This window comes from Myotis yumanensis, unplaced genomic scaffold, assembly GCF_028538775.1.
Source record: "Myotis yumanensis isolate MYYU_CA2020_CCGP unplaced genomic scaffold, mMyoYum1.0.hap1 SCAF_7, whole genome shotgun sequence".
NCBI lineage: Eukaryota > Metazoa > Chordata > Mammalia > Chiroptera > Vespertilionidae > Myotis > Myotis yumanensis.
In genome coordinates this window covers 35690752-35709032 of record NW_027223758.1, presented here as the reverse complement: position 1 = coordinate 35709032, position 18281 = coordinate 35690752, and the positions used below count along the sequence as shown (strand labels likewise).

At 37.9% G+C, this 18281-nt stretch overlaps 1 protein-coding gene across 3 annotated transcripts in view; it reads right to left on the bottom strand.

The window, feature by feature from the left end:
• Window positions 1-18281, bottom strand: part of ITCH (itchy E3 ubiquitin protein ligase) — a 121744-nt gene that overhangs the window by 19228 nt on the left and 84235 nt on the right. For all 3 annotated transcript variants that reach the window (XM_070420172.1, XM_070420173.1, XM_070420174.1), the window contains 4 exons: window positions 15512-15596; window positions 12208-12336; window positions 6181-6253; window positions 5029-5100 (listed from right to left, as the gene is read on the bottom strand). In XM_070420172.1, coding sequence (XP_070276273.1) covers window positions 5029-5100; window positions 6181-6253; window positions 12208-12336; window positions 15512-15596 — 359 coding nt within the window. The remainder of the gene's footprint in view (window positions 1-5028; window positions 5101-6180; window positions 6254-12207; window positions 12337-15511; window positions 15597-18281) is intronic.

Here is an 18281-nt window from a genome sequence, read left to right as displayed (position 1 = left end):
TTTGTGCACTCGGGGCGGGGGGGGGGGGGGGGGGGCGGTCCCCCAGCCCGGCCTGTGCCCTCTCGAAGTCTGGGACCCCTCGGGAGATAATGACCTGCTGGCTTAGGCCTGCTCCCGGGTGGCAGAGGGGAGGCCCAATTCCTAAGTGCAGCCCCTGGTCAGGCTCAGAGCAGGGCCGATTGGGGAGTTGGGGCGCCGCCCCGTCATGCACAGAGCAGGGCAGATCGGGAGGTTGCAATGCCACCCTCAGTCACGCTCAGGGTAGGGCCGATTGGGGGATTGGGGCACCGCCCCCTGTCACACTCAAGGCAGGATCGATGGGGAGGTTGCGGCGCCACCCCCTGTCACGCACAGAGCAGGGCCCATCAGGGGGTTGGGGTGCTGTCCCCTGTCACGCACAGAGCAGGGCCCATCAGGGGTGTTGGGGCTCCGTACCCTGTCATGCACAGAGCAGGGCTGATCAGGGGGTTGAGGAGCTCCCCGCTGTCACTCACAGAGTAGGGCCGATAGGGGAGTTGGGGCACTGCCCCCTGTCACACACAGAGCAGGGCGGATCAGGGGGTTGGGGTGCTGCACCCTGTCACACTCAGGGCAGGGCCAATGGGGAGGTTATGGCTCTACCCTGTCACACACAGAGCAAGGCCCGTGGAGGGGGGTTGGGACGCCACCCTCTATCACCCACAGAGCAGGGCCGATCAGGGGGTTGGGGTGCCGCCACTGTCACACTCGGGGCAGGGCCGATGGAGAGGTTATGGCTCTACCCTGTCACACACAGAGCAGGGACCATGGGGGGGGAGGGGGTTGGTGCACTGCACCCTGTCAAACACAGAGCCGCAGGGCAATCAGGGGATTGGGGAGCTCCCCCCTATCAGGCACAGAGCAGGGCATATAGGGAGGTTGTGGCCCCGCCCCCTGTCACACACAGAGCCACAGGGCGATCAGGGGTTTTGGGCGCTGCCCCCTGTCACACTGATCCCGGTGCCGGGAGGCATATTACCCTTTTACTTTATAGAATAGAGGCCTGGTGCACGGGTGGGGGCCAGCTGGTTTGCCCTGAAGGGTGTCCTGGATCAGGGTGGGGGTCCCCACTGGGGTGCCTGGCCAGTCTGGGTGAGGGGCTGAGGGCTGTTTTCCGGAAGCCAGTGACTGAAGCTTCCAACCACTCCTTGTTTTCTTTTCTTTTCTTTTTTTTTTATTCTGGGCCAGCTTTAGCTCTGAGGCCTCGCCGCTGAAAACATCGATACAATGTTGCTAAAGCCCGGCTGACTGAAAGCCGGTTTCTGGGCTTTTGTTTATTTTCTTATTTGCAACATAGTAGATAGTTGCTTAGAGTTGCAACTGAGAGGCCGGAAAGTCAGGCGGGGAATGTTGGAGTCCGTAGTCACTGAAGCAAGCGAGCCTCATGTTTGCTTCCAGCTGCCTGGCTGCCGGCCGCCATCTTGGCTGACAGTTAATTTGCATATACTCACTGATTAGCCAATGAAAAGGGTAGCGGTCGTACGCCAATTACCATGTTTCTCTTTTATTAGTGTAGATCAGCAAACAATATATGTCAAAGATGAAAACAAATGTAGTAAAGTTTTCCTTAAGTTTTTGAATATATAACTTCATTTACTTGCGATTCATAATTTTTTTCCTAAACTGCTGTAAAATCAGCAAAAATGCCTTGCAATTTTAGCATAGTTCCTAGGATATTGGTTGGCACTCAAAGGGTTAAATTCCCCATTGATACAGAATCAACACCACACATACACAAAATACATTAATGTTTCATATATATTTAGACACTTTATACATATTAATTTTCTTTTAAATGATTCTACTATTCACTTATAAAGTTGCTTCTCTCACTTGCTTAGAGCAGTTAACTGTGGGCCTGGTCAGAGGTTAAGTGCTTTTTATGGTTCTGTGTTGGTAAATTTGGGTTTAACAGCCAAAAGGTACACATAATAGCTAATTGGTGAACTTGGAAATGAAAACCAGTGGCTGCAGAGAGGATAAAGTTAACTTTGGAAACACATTCTCAGTAGAAACTTATAAATACCTAGAAAAACGACTCAAATTTTGTGTCCCACTACAGTAGTTAATAAGATCTTCATCTTTGAAGGATAGTACCATTATTGAGCTACAATAAATAGGTCATTTGGGTTCTTTTTCTGTAAAACAATTTTATTATCTGCCAAAAATGGGGCCTGTAGAACATTACAAATGTTATTATTCTTAGAAGAAAAATGGCAGGGCCTGGAGAGAGAGAGAAGTTGATACAATGCCTCTATTTTTATGAAATGATATGAATGAACACTCACATTTAAATTCCAAAGAGGCTCAGTAAGTAATTTGCTTATGCCAGGGCTTCTCTCAGTTTCCACAAAACAGATATATCACTTTCATGAATTCATATCCCACTCAAACAAGAAAATCTCAGATGTAACAAAAAATGCAATGCTTATGACATGTTTATGACAAATATTCTATAAGTACTATAGGCTAGATATATAGCAATGCAAAACAAAAGGTTAAAAATTGCTCTCTCTTGCCGAAACCGGTTTGGCTCAGTGGATAGAGCGTTGGCCTGCGGACTGAAAGGTCCCGGGTTCGATTCCGGTCAAGGGCATGTACCTGGGTTGCAGGCACATCCCCAGTAGGAGATGTGCAGGAGGCGGCTGATTGATGTTTCTCTCTCATAGATGTTTCTAACTCTCTAACTCTCTCCCTTCCTCTCAGTAAAAAATCAGTAAAAATATATTAAAAAAAAAAAAATTGCTCTCTCTGACTATTCCTTGTCTTCATGGCTTCTTCCCAAACCCTAGGGCTATCACTGATGTCTCTTGAGACTTTCCTCCAAACCTGAGACTGTTCTCCTGGAAATTCTGGTTGTTCCTTTTCCCTGTGTCTAATATCTGGGGATTCACTGTTCTCTGGAAAAAATATCTTTAAATATTATTCTTTAACAAAAGCCTAATATGAAGGAAAAAAATTTTATCCTTCAATTTCCCTCATAAGTAGTCATGCTATGTTAATAAAAACACTTACTGCCCAAAACAACTTTATCCAACAGTTATCAAAATAATCTGATGCTAATTTTGCTATCAAAGTTGTCGCACTTCCAAAGCAATCAAATTTTTCTCGTTTTAAATTTCATATTTAATTCAATAAATGTCAAATATAAGATGACAATTTTAAACAAGTATTTTAGCACCATCTGGTCTGTCATTCTGCAAAAGCCTCTGATTTCAGAAGCTAAAAGATAAAGGGACATTTAATCATGTTTTGCATCTTTTCAGCATTGCTATAGGCAAGTTATGTTCTAAGAAAGTGGCCCACCAGAGACTGAATACTCAGTGACACACAGTAGCTATTAATATAAAAATTAGGAAAAGGTAATGACTGGAGTAGTAAATGGCATTGGAACTCACATCAGATCAAGGGAATCACTCATAATTCTCTAAATAGTCTTAGTCAGCTCTGCTGCTAAAAAGCTATCTGTTCCTACTTAGCAGGATGCCAACTGGCTTTCCCCTTTCAATGTTAATAACTGAAATTCCATTAGGAAATCAACGTATCTATTTCTGAAAGGAAGTCAGCTATTGTCAACTATCTCAGACAATCTCTTTTTCCTTTGCACTCAGTGTGGCACTTGAAGCTGTAACTATCACAATTATCACAGGGGCTTGATAATAAAGACTCACATCCACATCATAAAACAAGGACTAACTGTATGTTTTCACATTAACACATTTTTTTCACTGATCATTTAATCTTCCCTACAACAAAATCACTTAACATTTAGTTGCATTTGGTTAGTAAAGTTGCAAAATAAAGGTAAATTATAAATTAACTCCAGTTCTTAGGACAACTAAAATAATCTGTTGCCCAGCTAGTGTGGCTCTGTGGTTGAACATCGACCCAGGAACCAAGAAGTTTCTGGTTCGATTCCAGGTCAGGGCACATGCCCAGGTTGCGGGATCCATTACCAGTAGGGGGCATGCTGGAGGCAGCCGATCAATGATGTCTCTCTCATCAAGGTCTCTATCTTTCTATGCCCTCTCCCTTCCTCTTTCTCCTTCTCTAAAAAAAAAAAAAAAAAAAATTATATATATATTAATAAAAGCCTAAGTGACTGTTATGGCAGAACGACCAGAACAACCAGTTGCTATGATGTGCACTGACCACCAGGAGGCAGATGCTCAACGCAGGAGCTGTTCCCTGGTGGTCAGTGTGCTCCCACAGGGGAAGCGCTGCTCAGCCAGAAGCTGGGCTCACGGCTGGCTCCGTGGCAGCGCTAAGGAGCAGTAAGCCAAGCAGTAAGGAGCAGCGTGCAGGTGGGCTGTAAGGAGCAAGGGGTCCCAGACTGTGAGAGGGATGTCCTATTGCTGTCCTAAGCCAACAGGTGGACATCCCTGAGGGGTCCTGGACTGCGAGAGGGTGCAGGCTGGGCTGAGAGACACACCCCCCCATGCACGAATTTCGTGCACCAGGCCTCTAGTGTGTGTGTGTGTGTGTGTGTGTGTGTATTATTGACAACTTCTGAAAACATCTTTTTTTAGATATTGGAACTAATGACCACTTTCCTATATAAAAATATTTTAATTATAGGAGTACCATGCTTACTGTAAAAATGCAAGTATTACACAACTATAAAAACTATAGTCTTCCCCACTTCTTTTCTATCCAATGTTCATATAGATATTTCCAGACTTTTGTCTACCAAAAGCCTATTTTCTTAAGTATCTATTTCAAATCAACCACTTAGCTTAAAAATAGAAACCTGAAACTCACTAATTACTTTGTTACTCTGATTATTTCAAAAGTATAAAACATACACATATACAAAACACACATTCAAAACACACATATAAAACTATCTGAATGTTCCTAAATTTTAAGTACTAAGGTAACTGGCAATGTGATTATACTTAATTCAAGGCTCCAACTCAAAAAGTTCCAAATGGTTTAAATTGCCAACACCAAAAGATGGTTTGGGCTGGTAGCCAGGGGACAAACCACTGAGTGTGAATCAAACAGTACCTGTTGAAAGGAATCCTCAAACAATGTTTTTCTTGTTACTGTAATCTTTATGTGCTGTGGCATGGCCAGTTGCTGAAATATAAAAATGACAAGTCAACTCTCACCACTTAAAATGGCCTATCACAAAACCAAAAGGGTAAAGTTTTATTTACTTTTATTTTTGCTTACAGAAACAAGTAGACTCTGAATATGACACTATATTCAATAATGTTTAAACATGCATTTGTAAGCCTTCATGCTAATTATATATCATTTAATATATATAAAACACAGAGGAAAAACAAGATTTCATATGCACACAGCTTACTTACTGAGTCAAATCTTTAATTTTATTTTCAAAACACTAATTCAGATTACACTTGCTTGTCCAGTTAATTGTTTGAAGTTTAAAAATATTCATCAGTTATTTTAAATAGTACATTAATTTTATTTAGAACCCATAATGAAATAATTCAGTAAATATTTATATATCAGAAATATCTGATCACATCTGAGAAAAATGCTCTGAATATAACCATACATATGTATCTATCAAAGTAATACATATATGTATGTATCTAGCAAGTGCTAGCTATGAAAGGGACCAGTTATAATTTATATATCAGAAGATGTTTTAACTCATTTGAGGATTTCTGCAATCTGAACATAATGGTTACTGGAAAGAGAGTAGCACTGTTTTCTTATTTGAATGGTTTCAAATTTATTATTGTGGACAAAAGAAGCCACAAATTATCTAATTAATAGATCTATTTCTTTGCCTTAAAAATAGGAGAAAGAGCCCTAGCCAGTTCGGCCCACAGACTAAAGGGTCCTGGGTTCAATTCTGGTCAAGGGCACATATCTCAGTTGCAGGTTTGATTCCCAGCCCTGGTCGGGGCGCGTGCAGGAGGCAACCAATTGATGTGTCTCTCACATCGATATTTCTCTCACTTTGTCTCTTCCCCTCCCTTTCACTCTCTCTTAAAAAAAAAAAAAAAAAATGAATGGAAAAAATATCCTCTAGTGAGGACTAAAAAATAAAAATAGGAGAGATTCTGATGTTTCCCATTTTACCTGTTTTTCTATGAGTTAATTATTTTCATAATCACTGACTATAACATAAGTAACAAAAACAAAAGAAAGGGAGTATAGAAATATAGACCCAATACTAACCTGACACCAGAACCGGAAATACTGAAACTTTGCCTTAAAGTCCCGTACATAGGCTATTTGGGGTCCATTGTCTCTGAGGAAGAATGGAAATATGACATATATAGCTGCGTGTAAGATAAAATATTGAAGGAAAGCAAAATAACACACTCCCTCAGTATTGAGCAGTCAAATACAAAAACACCCTAGTATAGCAAAATCCTACTACCACCTTTTAAAATTGTTATTTCCCAGGATAATTTTTAAGTAAAAGACAGAAATAAATTTTCTTTTTTTGAAAGCCAATGTTGTGGGATTTTTCTCTTATATACAGCCAAATCTAACAGGACTAGGTAAAGTAGGTTCTATCTGAGAATGCTGTCTATCCCCCATATCCATTCTCTCCTTTGCCCTTAAATCAGACTGTTGATTTTTACCTGGGCAGACTGCTACCTAGGATAAAGACTACATTTCCCAGTGTGGCTGTGAGACTTAAAGGTGACTAATGAGTTGTAAGTTGAAGTGTTGCATAGGACTTCGAGGAAGGCTCTTTTAAAGAGAGCTGAGAGACCTGAAAAAATATTTTTTTCTTTTTTCAATTTGTTGTTCTTATTCCAGCCTGTAGTATAATTTTAACAGCTGAAGTCTCAACAGCTATCACAAACTATGAGGTAACTGTGAGGATATAGAACACGGTCTGGGGTGGTAGAACAGAAAGAAAGAAGCCTAGATCACTGATGACACACCATGGGACTATAAAGCTCACCCTGAAAGTCACTTTTCTCCTGGAATACTTTTAATTTCATTCTCTAAATGTTCAATATAGAAATACAATTAATTCTGTATATTGACTTTGTATCAGACCATACTGTTACATTTACTTACTAGATCTAGAAATTTTTTCTAGATTCCTTATGAGTTTCTATATACATAATTTTATGAGTAAAAAAAGGACAGTTTTACTTTTTCCTTTCCAATTTATTTTTTTTCTTCCTTGCTCTTATCTCATAGCACTACCAATACAATGTTGAATGGAAGTAGTGACAGAACATATCCTTGCCTTATTTGATCTTAAGTGTGATGTTGATTGTAGGTCTCTTGTAAATATTATTTTTCAAGTAAGAAAGTTTCCAAGGCAGCTGAGAGTTTATCATAAATTGGCACTGTATTTTGCCAAGTGCTTTTGTCAAATTATCATGATTTTTCTCTATTAATCTATTAATGTAGTAAATTACACCAACTGATTTTTATATGTAAAATCAATCTTGCATTCCTGGGATATATTCCACATGATGATAGTGTAATATTCCTTTTCTATCTTGCTAAATTTAATTTGCCTTTATTTTGTTAAAGATTGTTACCTTCTGTTCATATAAAGATTACTCAAAAATTTTTTTATAATGTTTTTGTCTGATTTTGGTATGAGGGTTATAGAAACCACATAAAATTAGTTAGGAAGGTTCCTATCTCTTATATTTTATGACAGAATTTGAACAGGATATTATTTGTTACCTATATAGAATTTTGATAAAATTTACCAGTGAAGCTACTGGTCAAGAATTTCCTGTTTGGGAAATTATTTAATTATGAATTCAATTTCTTTACCACATATACGGCTATTCAAATTTATTTCTTCTTATGTCCATTTTGGTGACTTGTGTCTTTGAAGGAATTTGCCCATGGGATCTAAATGTCAAATTTAATGGCATAAAGTTTTTCAAAATATTATCTTACTAGAGGCCCAATGCATGAAAATTCGTGCAAGAGTAGGCCTTCCTTCCCCCAGCTGCCGGCACCAGCTTCCCTCTGGCACCCGGGACCTGGGTTTCCCTCCTCCCTCTGCCTGCAGGCACCAGGACTGCAGCTGGCTTCGCCTGGGCCACCTGTAGGCACCTGGGACCCCGGCTGGCTTCACCCAGGCCCCAGCTTTGTCAGGAAGGACATCCGTAAGGACGTCTGGAAGACATCCGGTCTAATTAGCATATTACCCTTTTATTAGTATAGATTATCTTTTCATGTCTATGGTATATAGCGATGTCCCTTCACTTTCTAATATATTAGTAATTTGTTTTCTCCTTTTCTCTCTCAGGTTTACTAGGGGTTATCAATATTATTCATCTTTCTCAAAGGATCCAACTTCTAGCTTTGCTTTCTCTATTGTTTCATATTTTCATTTCATTAATTTCTGCTTTTATGCTAATTACCTTTCTTGTGCTTATTTGGGGTTTAATTAACTTTTCTTTTTCCATCTTCTTAAACATTTGAAGCAGGATGATTGATTTTATACCTTTATTTTCTAATCTACTTTTTTAAGCAATAAATTTGTCTCTGAAGACTACTTTTGTTAAATCCCACAAGCTGAGATATGTTGTATTTTTATTATCAGTAAGTACAAAAGTATTTCCTAATTCTTTGTGATTACTTCTCTGAGCCATGGATTATTCAGTAGTGTGCTGTCTAAGTCCCACCGGAACATTTTTAAATGATGGAAAGAAATATACTTCTGTATTATATAAGCCACTACTGTTTTGAGGTTTTCTGTTATATGTACCCAAATGTAATTATAATTGAAATGAATGATCTAAAATTACCTATTTATAATTTATTTCCATACATAAATCATTTCTGATTTCATTAATACCTAATTGGCTTGATTTCCTAGTGTTGCTTTAAACATGAAAGTTTTTAATACACAAAAAGTATAAAATTAAAAAGTAATGAGCCAAGACCAGTTTGGCTCAGTGGATAGAGCGTTGGCCTGCGGACTGAAAGGTCCCAGGTTCGATTCCGGTCAAGGGCATGTACCTTGGTTGCGGGCACATCCCCAGTGGGAGGTGTGCAGAAGGCAGCTGATTGATGCTTATCTCTCATCGATGTTTCTGACTCTCTCCCTTCCTCTCTGTAAAAAATCAATAAAAATATATTAAAAAAAAAAAAAAGTAATGAGCGGTCAGGATAGTCCTGATGTCAAATCAGACAAAAAAACTACAAGAAAAGGAAACTACAGACCAATATCTCTTATGAACACTAATACAAGAATTCTCAACAAAATACTAGCCCACTAAATTCAATAGATTAAAAGGAGTAAAATTTTAATACTTTTGACAAAGTGGGATTTATCTTAAAATGCAAAGTTGGTTCAATATATGTATAAAAAAATCAATGTAATCCACCTCACATTAATAACAAAGGGGAAAAATCATCTCAATGCAAATAAAAGTATTTGATAAAATTCAACATCCTTTCATGATTTAAAAAATAACCCACAACAAACTAGGACTAGAAGGAAACTGCCTCAACAAAAAATAACATATATCAAAATCCCACAGCTCATATCATACTCAATGGTGAAAGAATGAAAACTTTCCCACTAAGATAGGGAACAAGGCAAGGATGCCTACTTTCACCATTTCCATTCAACATAGTATTAGAAGTTCTAGCCAGAATAATTAGGCAAGACAAAGAAATAAAAGGCATCCAAACTGGAAAGTAAAAATTATCTGTTTAAAGATATGATTTTATATGCAGAAAACCCTAAAAATTCCAGATTAAAAAAATCCATTAGAAATAATAAGGAAATTCAGCAAAGTAGGATATAAAACAATACACAAAAATCAGTTGCACTTCTATAAATAAACTAAGAAAACAATTCCATTTACAGTAGCACCAAAAATGACAAAACAGTCTGGCCAGTGTTGTTCAGTGGTTGTGCGTTGACCCATGAACCAGGAGGTCACCGTTTGATTTCTGGTCAGGGCACAAGCCTGGGTTGCAGGCTCGATCCCGCAGTAGGGAGCATGAAGGAAGCAGCTGATCAACGATTCTCTCTCATCACTGATGTTTCTTTCTATTTTCTATCTCTCTCTCCCTCTCCCTTACTCTCTGTGAAATCAATAAAAACAAGCAAATAAACAAAAAACCAACAAAACATTTAGGAATTAACAAAGAGAATAAAAGGCTTCCACACTGAAAACTATAAAACACTGTTGAAAGAAATTAAAGGCAAATAAATGTAAACATAGCCTATATTCATGGATTAGAATACTTAACATTGTTAAGATGTCAATACTAACCAAAGCAAACTTCAAATTCAGTGCAATTTCTATCAAAATCCCAATGACTTTTTCTCAGAAAGAGAAAAATCTGCCCTAAAGTTCATATGGAATCTCAAGGGACCTTAAAACGCCAAAACAATATTAAAAAAGAAAAACAGCCCTAGCAGGTTTGGCTCAGTGGATAGAGCGTCAGCCTGCAGATTGAAGGGTCGTCAGAGTTCAATTCAGGTCAAGGGTACATACCTTGGTTGGAGGCTCCCCAACCGCCCAGGCCCTGGTCAGGGCTCGTGCAGGAGGCAACTAATCGATGTGTTTCTCTCACATTGATATTTCTCTCTATCTTTCCCTCTCTCTAAAAATCAATGGAAAAATATCCTTGGGTGAGGATTTAAAAAAAAAAGGAAAAGAAAAACGAAGTTGGAGGACTCACATTTCCTAATTTCAAAATTTAATACAAAGCAATAGTAATCAAAATAGTGTGGTACAAACTAAAGACAGATATACAGACAACAGGATAGAACGTCTAGAAATAAACCCTTGCATATATGGTCAAATGATTTCGAGAAGGGTGCCAAAACCATTCAATGGGGAAAGGACAGTTTTTTCAACAAATGGTGCTAGGATAACTGGATATCCATATGCAAAAAAATGAAATTGGACCCTTACCTCCATTGCAAAAATTAACTAAAAATGGATCCAGGACCTAAATATAGGTGCTGAAGCTACACAACTCTTAGGCAACACATAAAATGAAAGATGATATTTGCAAATGACATATCTGACAAGGTTTAGTATCTAGAATATATAGAAAATTTCTAAAACTCAAAAAACAACTCTATTAAAAAATGGGCAAAGAAAAAAAAAAAGGCAAAGGACTTGAACAGACCTTTCTTCAAAGATATACAGATGCCAATAAGCACATGAAAAGATGCTCAACATCATGATTCATTAGAGAAATAAAAATAAAAACCACAATGAGGCACTACTTCATACCCATAGGATGGCATTTTAAAAAACAAACAAACAAAAAACACAGAAAACAACTGTTGGTGTAGATTGGAAAAACTGGAACCCATGTGCACTGCTGGTGAGATGTAAAATGGTGTACCTGCCATGGAAAATAGTATGGCAGTGACTCAAAAAGCCCACAAAATTAGCATTTGATCCTGTAATTTCACTTATCTGTATATACACAGGTAAGGATTCGAACAGATATCTATACCTGCATGTTCATAACAGCATTATTCACAACAGGCCAAAGGTGGGAACAACGCAAATGTCCATGAATAGGTGTATAAACAAAAAGTGGTGCATACACAGACAGAAATATTATTCAGCTTAAAAAGAAAAGAAATTCTGATACAAGCTACAACATAAATAAATCTTGGAGACATGATGCTAAGTGAAATAAGTACCAGAAAACAAATATTGTCTGACTCCATTTCTATGAGCAGTCAAATTCATAAAGACAGAAAGTAGAACAGTAGCTGAGGGAGGAGGATTGGAGAGTTATTGTTTAATGTGAATGTCCTTAATGCTATTAAACTGTACACTTAAAATGGTAAACTTTGTTATGTATGTATTACCATAATAATTAAAAAAAAACCCTAAATAAAACATATTAAGCAAATGAACAAAACAGTTACTTTTCAAAAATGAAAAAGAAAAACAAAGCTAAGGGAACTTTTAAGTTAAAAATAATAGAAATAAAGAAAATAAGCATTAGAAATCAGGGATTAATTGGTGAGTAGTACTATACTGATAATTTCTAAATAGTCTCATTTATTGCTATGTGCAAAGATGGCAACAATATGAAAAGTCTATAGCAGAAAATATTCAAGAGGGTAATAGAAATACAAAATACTTAGTGAACACAAACCTATGGGCAGACCAACTCAAGAAATGGTAAGAACTGCACTTTTTGCTAATTCAGATCTTTTACATCAAAATCTTGGGATCAGTTTTTCTTTTAATCTACAATGTTTAGAAAACTTACAGGGCAGATTTTCCAGTTCGGGGATCTATATAGGTGGTTGTTCTTCTATTGTGGTCCACAAAATATGGAATTCCATCCACTGTGAATCTCATTTCCCAGCCTTCAGGTAAGGGCTTTTCATTTAATTGACTGAAGAACATAGGAAAAAATATAAACAAACAAAAAATGTTAAAGAGTTGCTTGTTTGCCAAATACAGAAACTAAAACACACATAAATGCAGTAGGAATCTTCTAGAAAACCATTTAGTCCAGTATACCGTTGTTTACTAGACCTGTTTACCTATATCCTCTTTATCCTATAAAGCATGTGAACATGTCAACAGATCCATCAACCACCACTCAGTCTTCTCTTACCTACTTGACTTGTATTCCCCATCTACCTAATAACCCATCTAAACACCCCATGGTAACCAAGTTCTGCCTATTCTACCTTAGATGTCTTCATGTTTGTCACTATTTTCAATCCCCTGCACCATCCTTACTCTGGCTTTATTCATCTCTCTTAAACTTTCACAACAGCCACCTAACTGGTTTTTCCTGCCTCTAGTCTCACTCTGGTCCTCCACTCATTTATTTCATATTGCTGACAGAGCACTAAAATAGAGATCTTATCAAATCAGTTCTCTCCTTAAGGTGATATCACTGTTCACCACTACCAACGATCTAAACCGGATGTGAGGATGACGTGGCTACAACATTTGTCACCCCATGGACAGGAGTTGAAGGCATTTAAGCTCACTGTTTTACAAAGCCACTGTTGGAGACAGGTACGTCATTTTCCTTAAGTATACTTTGGAAGAACAAAAGGCTGAGAACATTGCACAGAACAGTATTTTTTAAACTATGTCAAGAGGTTCAGAACATTTAGCTGTATTCACAGAACTGAGTGCAATGTCAGATAAAACAGACTACCAAAATTTTAAAAAAGGTAACACTTCTCATTTGTTGTAATTGTATTTGCAAGACAGACTTAGTAACAAGTTGTTGTCTCAAAAACAAAACAAATGGAATAGAACTGGGTTATCCGTATTAAAATAGGATTCTAACTTTAGTTCTGAAACGTTAAAGGAAAAGGGGGAACAAAAAAATGGTAGTAAATTACAGTAAGGTGACATGGTCTATTCTATCCTTAGAGATAGACAGAATTTTAAAGAGGAGTCAGAAGTGCTACTTTTTAAATTCTTCCTTTTTGGGAAATTAAAAATATTTTAGTTAAATACCACAACTCCATTTAAAAAAAAATGTTGTGATTTGTTGGTACACAGAAATTTAAAGCATGCCTTTAGAACAGCAGTTCTTAAAACTTTGAGCCATGAATGTATTAAGTGAAGAATTAATCAGACCTAAACAAATAGCCTTTGCCCTGGGCTACTGGGAGCTTGTTTGCAGGCCTCTGGAATGTCCTGACTGTCAGGAGTATCTTTGCTTGGAGACTTTGAACACTCAGACAGTTAACAATGTATTTTCTGGTGGAGACTTTGGAATATTCCACGTAAGTTCTGACCTCTGGCATAACTGAAAACTAAAGGTTTTAGCCCAAACTCTGGGAAAGGCCTGGCGAGTAAAGGTTAGCCACATAGGCAGTACACAATGGAGTCTTAATAAAAATTCTGGACACCAGAGACTCAGATGAGATTCCATGCTTAACAACACTCCACACATACTGTTTCACATTAATTCTGGGTGTTTGGAACCCTCTCAGATTCTTCTCTTTTCATCTCTTCCTTCTGTTAGGTCTAATTTGTATCCTTTTCCCTGTAATAAACGTGACTGACTACAAGAGGCTACAGTGAGTTCAAGTCTCTCTGAGTAATCAAACCTGAAAAGTGATAGTGGGGACTTTCATGTGGAGACTGTGCTCTCTGACGGTATACCTTGCCAAATTTCTTGCAGAATGGAATCCTTCTGGCAGTCTGCTAAATGCATAGTATTACATATTGCTATAGGCTGAATTATGTACCCCCTGCAAATTCTTATGTTAAAGTCCTAACCCTCAATACCTCAGAATGCGACCTCATTTGTAAATCACTGCAGATGTACTTAATTCAAATGAAAATGGTGGGCCACTAATCGATTATGACTAGTAGCCTTATAAAAAGGGAAAATCTGAACAGAGCGAGTGCCATTTCAAAACTGTAGTTATGCTGCCACAAGCCAAGGAACCACCAGAAACTAAGAGAGAGGGCTGGAGTAGGCCCTTCCCTACCACCTTTAGAAGGGTAGCCTTCGAAACACCTTGATCTTGTAGCTCCTCAACTATGAAACAAATTTCTGTTGTTTAAGCCACAAGTACTTTGTTTAGGCAGCCTTAGCCAATTAATACACACACCATTACATAATGTTACAAAGAAAAGCAATTCTATATACATAGTCATTAAACAGCAAAAAGACAAACTTATAATAGTAATGTAATTCTTATTAATATACTAGAGGCCTGATGCATGAAATTCATGCAAGAGTAGGTCTTCACAGCCCTGGCTGCCTTGGCCCTCGCGGCCCGCTCCCTGCACACTGGTCACCTGGAAGGTCGTTCAGCCATCAGGTCTAATTAGCATATTAGCTCTTTATTATATAGAATTAACTAGCTAATTATTGTAATGATGTATGTAAACAATATTTTGATATATCTGCAACAACTGCAGAATGATGATCTCTACTGGGGGCAAAGTCCTAGGCCAGCGGTGGGCAAACTACAGCCCGTTTGAAATGAATAAAACTAAAAAAAAAAAAAAGACCGTACCCTTTTATGTAATGATGTTTACTTTGAATTTATATTAGTTCACACAAACACTCCATCCATGCTTTTGTTCCGGCCCTCCGGTCCAGTTTAAGAACCCATTGTGGCCCTCGAGTCAAAAAGTTTGCCCACCCCAGTCCTAGGCATTGCTAATTCTACTCTGGTTGTACCTTACAATCACAATGGAAATTCAGATAAAGATTAATGAAACTGAATGTTTAATTTTTTTCTCCCTAAGTCACAAGCTCCCTGAATTTTATCTAGTGGATCCCAGGTTGCAAAACCCTGCTTTAGAGTTACTTATCTGGTCTTACTAATAATAAACAGGTTTTTTTGAATACTTAAATGTATTGGCACAAGCCAGTGATATTTTCCCCCCTATACTCTCAAGAAATCCACATCCATTATATTAAATAGTTTAATTTTTTTTCTCTTTATAAGATATGTGAATGAGTAATGTTTAGGCCTCTGTGGAAAGAATATGTAACTGATCCTTTTCCTAAATGAATCAGAAACAGGGTACAATCTTTAAGAGTTATTTATAAACCAGTAAACGAAAGTTCTTACCCTTGACTTCTGGGGTCTTCCCATTGTGTAATCCGAGTGTTGTGGTTGACAAAATATACTCTACCATTGCCATCTGTTCTCTTTTCTTAAATTAAACAAACAAACAAAGCAAAGCATTAGAGCTGGCATAGTCTTCTTCGCTAAACTAAAATAATAAAATGAGCTGAATTTGCCCATTTCTCATTATACTGTTGATTTTGTAGTTTTAAAATCACAACTTTAAAAGGTTTATTATTTCACTAATAAATTTATATACACTAAAGTTATAAAAATATGATTACATCCTAGAAGCTAAACATTCTTAATTCACAATGTCCTGCTCAAAGAATCTTTCTGCTCAATCCAACTAACAACAGCACTATTAATTAACCATTTTAACTTTTCAGAGATGACTTCATTTATCCTTAAAGTCTCATTGGGTAAGTGATTTTAGTTTATTTTGAAAAAAACTCAGTTATTTGCCCAAGATCTCAGAATTAAGTGGCAGTGACAGGATGGAAACTCAGGCCTTCATTCAGGCATTTCCCCCCTCCCCCCATACTATACCATCTCATTTCTTAAAACATAATGGGGATAATATAACTTGTTTGTTACATGCTTGGCATTATTCAACTAGGAAAGACATTGTTTCAAAATATGTCCTATTCCTTAATATACCCAGCTCCCAAATCCTAAATATCTATAGTAACTTCCTGCACAAGGGCTGGGCAGCAGGGCTCAGTTCTTTAATTTACTGCGTCTGAAGTTGCTGCTTGTCTTCCTCCCCCTGCCCCTTGCTTTAGGATTCTCCTTGTTTTCTTGTTCCCGTTCTAGAAATGTTCCCTGCTTCCCTGAGCTCTCATTAGGGTCGAGAAGACATGTGGAGTTATTTCCTCCTTTATTAACCAGATAGTTTTGAAATTTTAATATTAATACTGTTCTGAACTATTCACACTTCTGTGCTCCATTACCAATTAATTCTTCAAAAGATAGGTCACTTCCTGTATCTGAATTTTTAAATTTGGCCAAGATGTCTCAAAATAAATAACTGAAGTATTACAAAGTATACATTCCATGCCAACTTTATGAAGAACATTTTCTAAAAATTAGCAATTTTCAAATGAAATTTTGAATTTAATTCCATGCTAAGAAGTCAAATTTTATCTCCTGTAGTTAAAAAAGTTGTACCTATTTTTATTTGTTTCCTTATTTTTTAAAACTATATTTTTATTGCCCTAGCTGGTTTGGCAAAATGGTTAGAGCATCGGCCTTGGGACTGAAGGGACCTAGGTTTGAGTCGGTCAAGGGCACGTACCTCAGTTGCAGGCTTGATCCCCATCCCCGGTCAGGGTTTGTGTGTGAAGTAACCAATCAATGTGTCTCTCTCACATCAATGTTTCTCTCTCTTCTCTGTCTCTCCCCCTCCCTTCCATGCTCTCTAAAAATCAATGGGAAAATACTCTCAGGCAAGGATTAACAAGTATATATTACTGATTTCAGAAAGGAAGGGAGAGGGAGAGCTAGAAACATCAATGATGAGAGAATCACTGACCAGATGCCTCCTGCATGCCCCCTACTGGGGGGATCAAGCCGGCAACCCTGACTGGGTGAACCATGACTTCCTGGTTCATAGGTTGATACTCAACCACTAAGCAACACAAGCCAGGCTGTATTTATTTTTAAAATAACATTTATTTAGAGCCTTTGGATCTTTCTCTAAGCAAAGTATTGCAAGATGAGTCTTGCCAAATTATATAGCCTTGTCAAGTTAATATTTGTTGTTGTTTTTTTTAAATATATTTTTATTGATTTCAGAGAGGAAGGGAGAGGGGAGCGATATAAACATCAATGATGAAAGAGAATCAATGATTGGATGCCTCCTGCACACTCCTACTGGGGATCGAGCCCGTAACCCCGGCATGTGCCCTTGACAGGAATTGAACTCAGGACCCTTTAGTCCCCAGGCCGTAGCTCTATCCACTGAGTCAAACCAGCTAGGGCAAGTAAATATTTGTTAACTTTTAACAGTATCTCTAGCACTGCTTCCATGATTTCATGTAGCAGTGATGATATGGGGGGTTTGAAGGGGCATATTTTTCAGTCTCATGAACCCACTCCTGACATATCAGTACTTTCTTCTTTTTTTTAAAAAATGTATTTTTATTGATTTCAGAGGGGAAGGGAGAGGAAGAGAGATAAAAACATCAACAATAAGAGAGAATCTTTGATTGGCTACCTCTTGTATGCCCCCTACTGGGGATCGAGCCCGCAATCCGGGCATGTGCCCTTGACTGGAATCGAACCTGGGACCCTTCATTCCACAGGTCGATGCTCTATCCCCTGAGCCAAACCAGCTAGGGCCATATCAGTACTTTCTATTAGCTGAGACTAAAATGGAAACAGAACTCCAGGTGTGCATGATATACAGAAAAATGGGACTCTGCATCTTGTGACAAAAGGAATATTAACACTGGTTTCGCTGATCATGGCATCTTGAGTGTGGAAACATGTAATCAACTTTAAGATTGATTCTGAGGCAAAAAGAAGCACCCACTTACTACAGCTGGCTAAAGGCAACAAAGTAAGTTCATGTTCTTGGCAGTCACATTAAATTTTAAAAATTAAAATATATTTACAGAATCTATAAATTTCTTGATTCCAAAGAATTTTGCAGAGTAATATTTTTCATCTAAAAGTAATATCCTAAGCATATATTCATCTTTTATCTGCCATGTAAGTTCAGATTTTAGGACGAGAGATTTTCTCTTCAAAAGCAAACATGAGGGGGAGA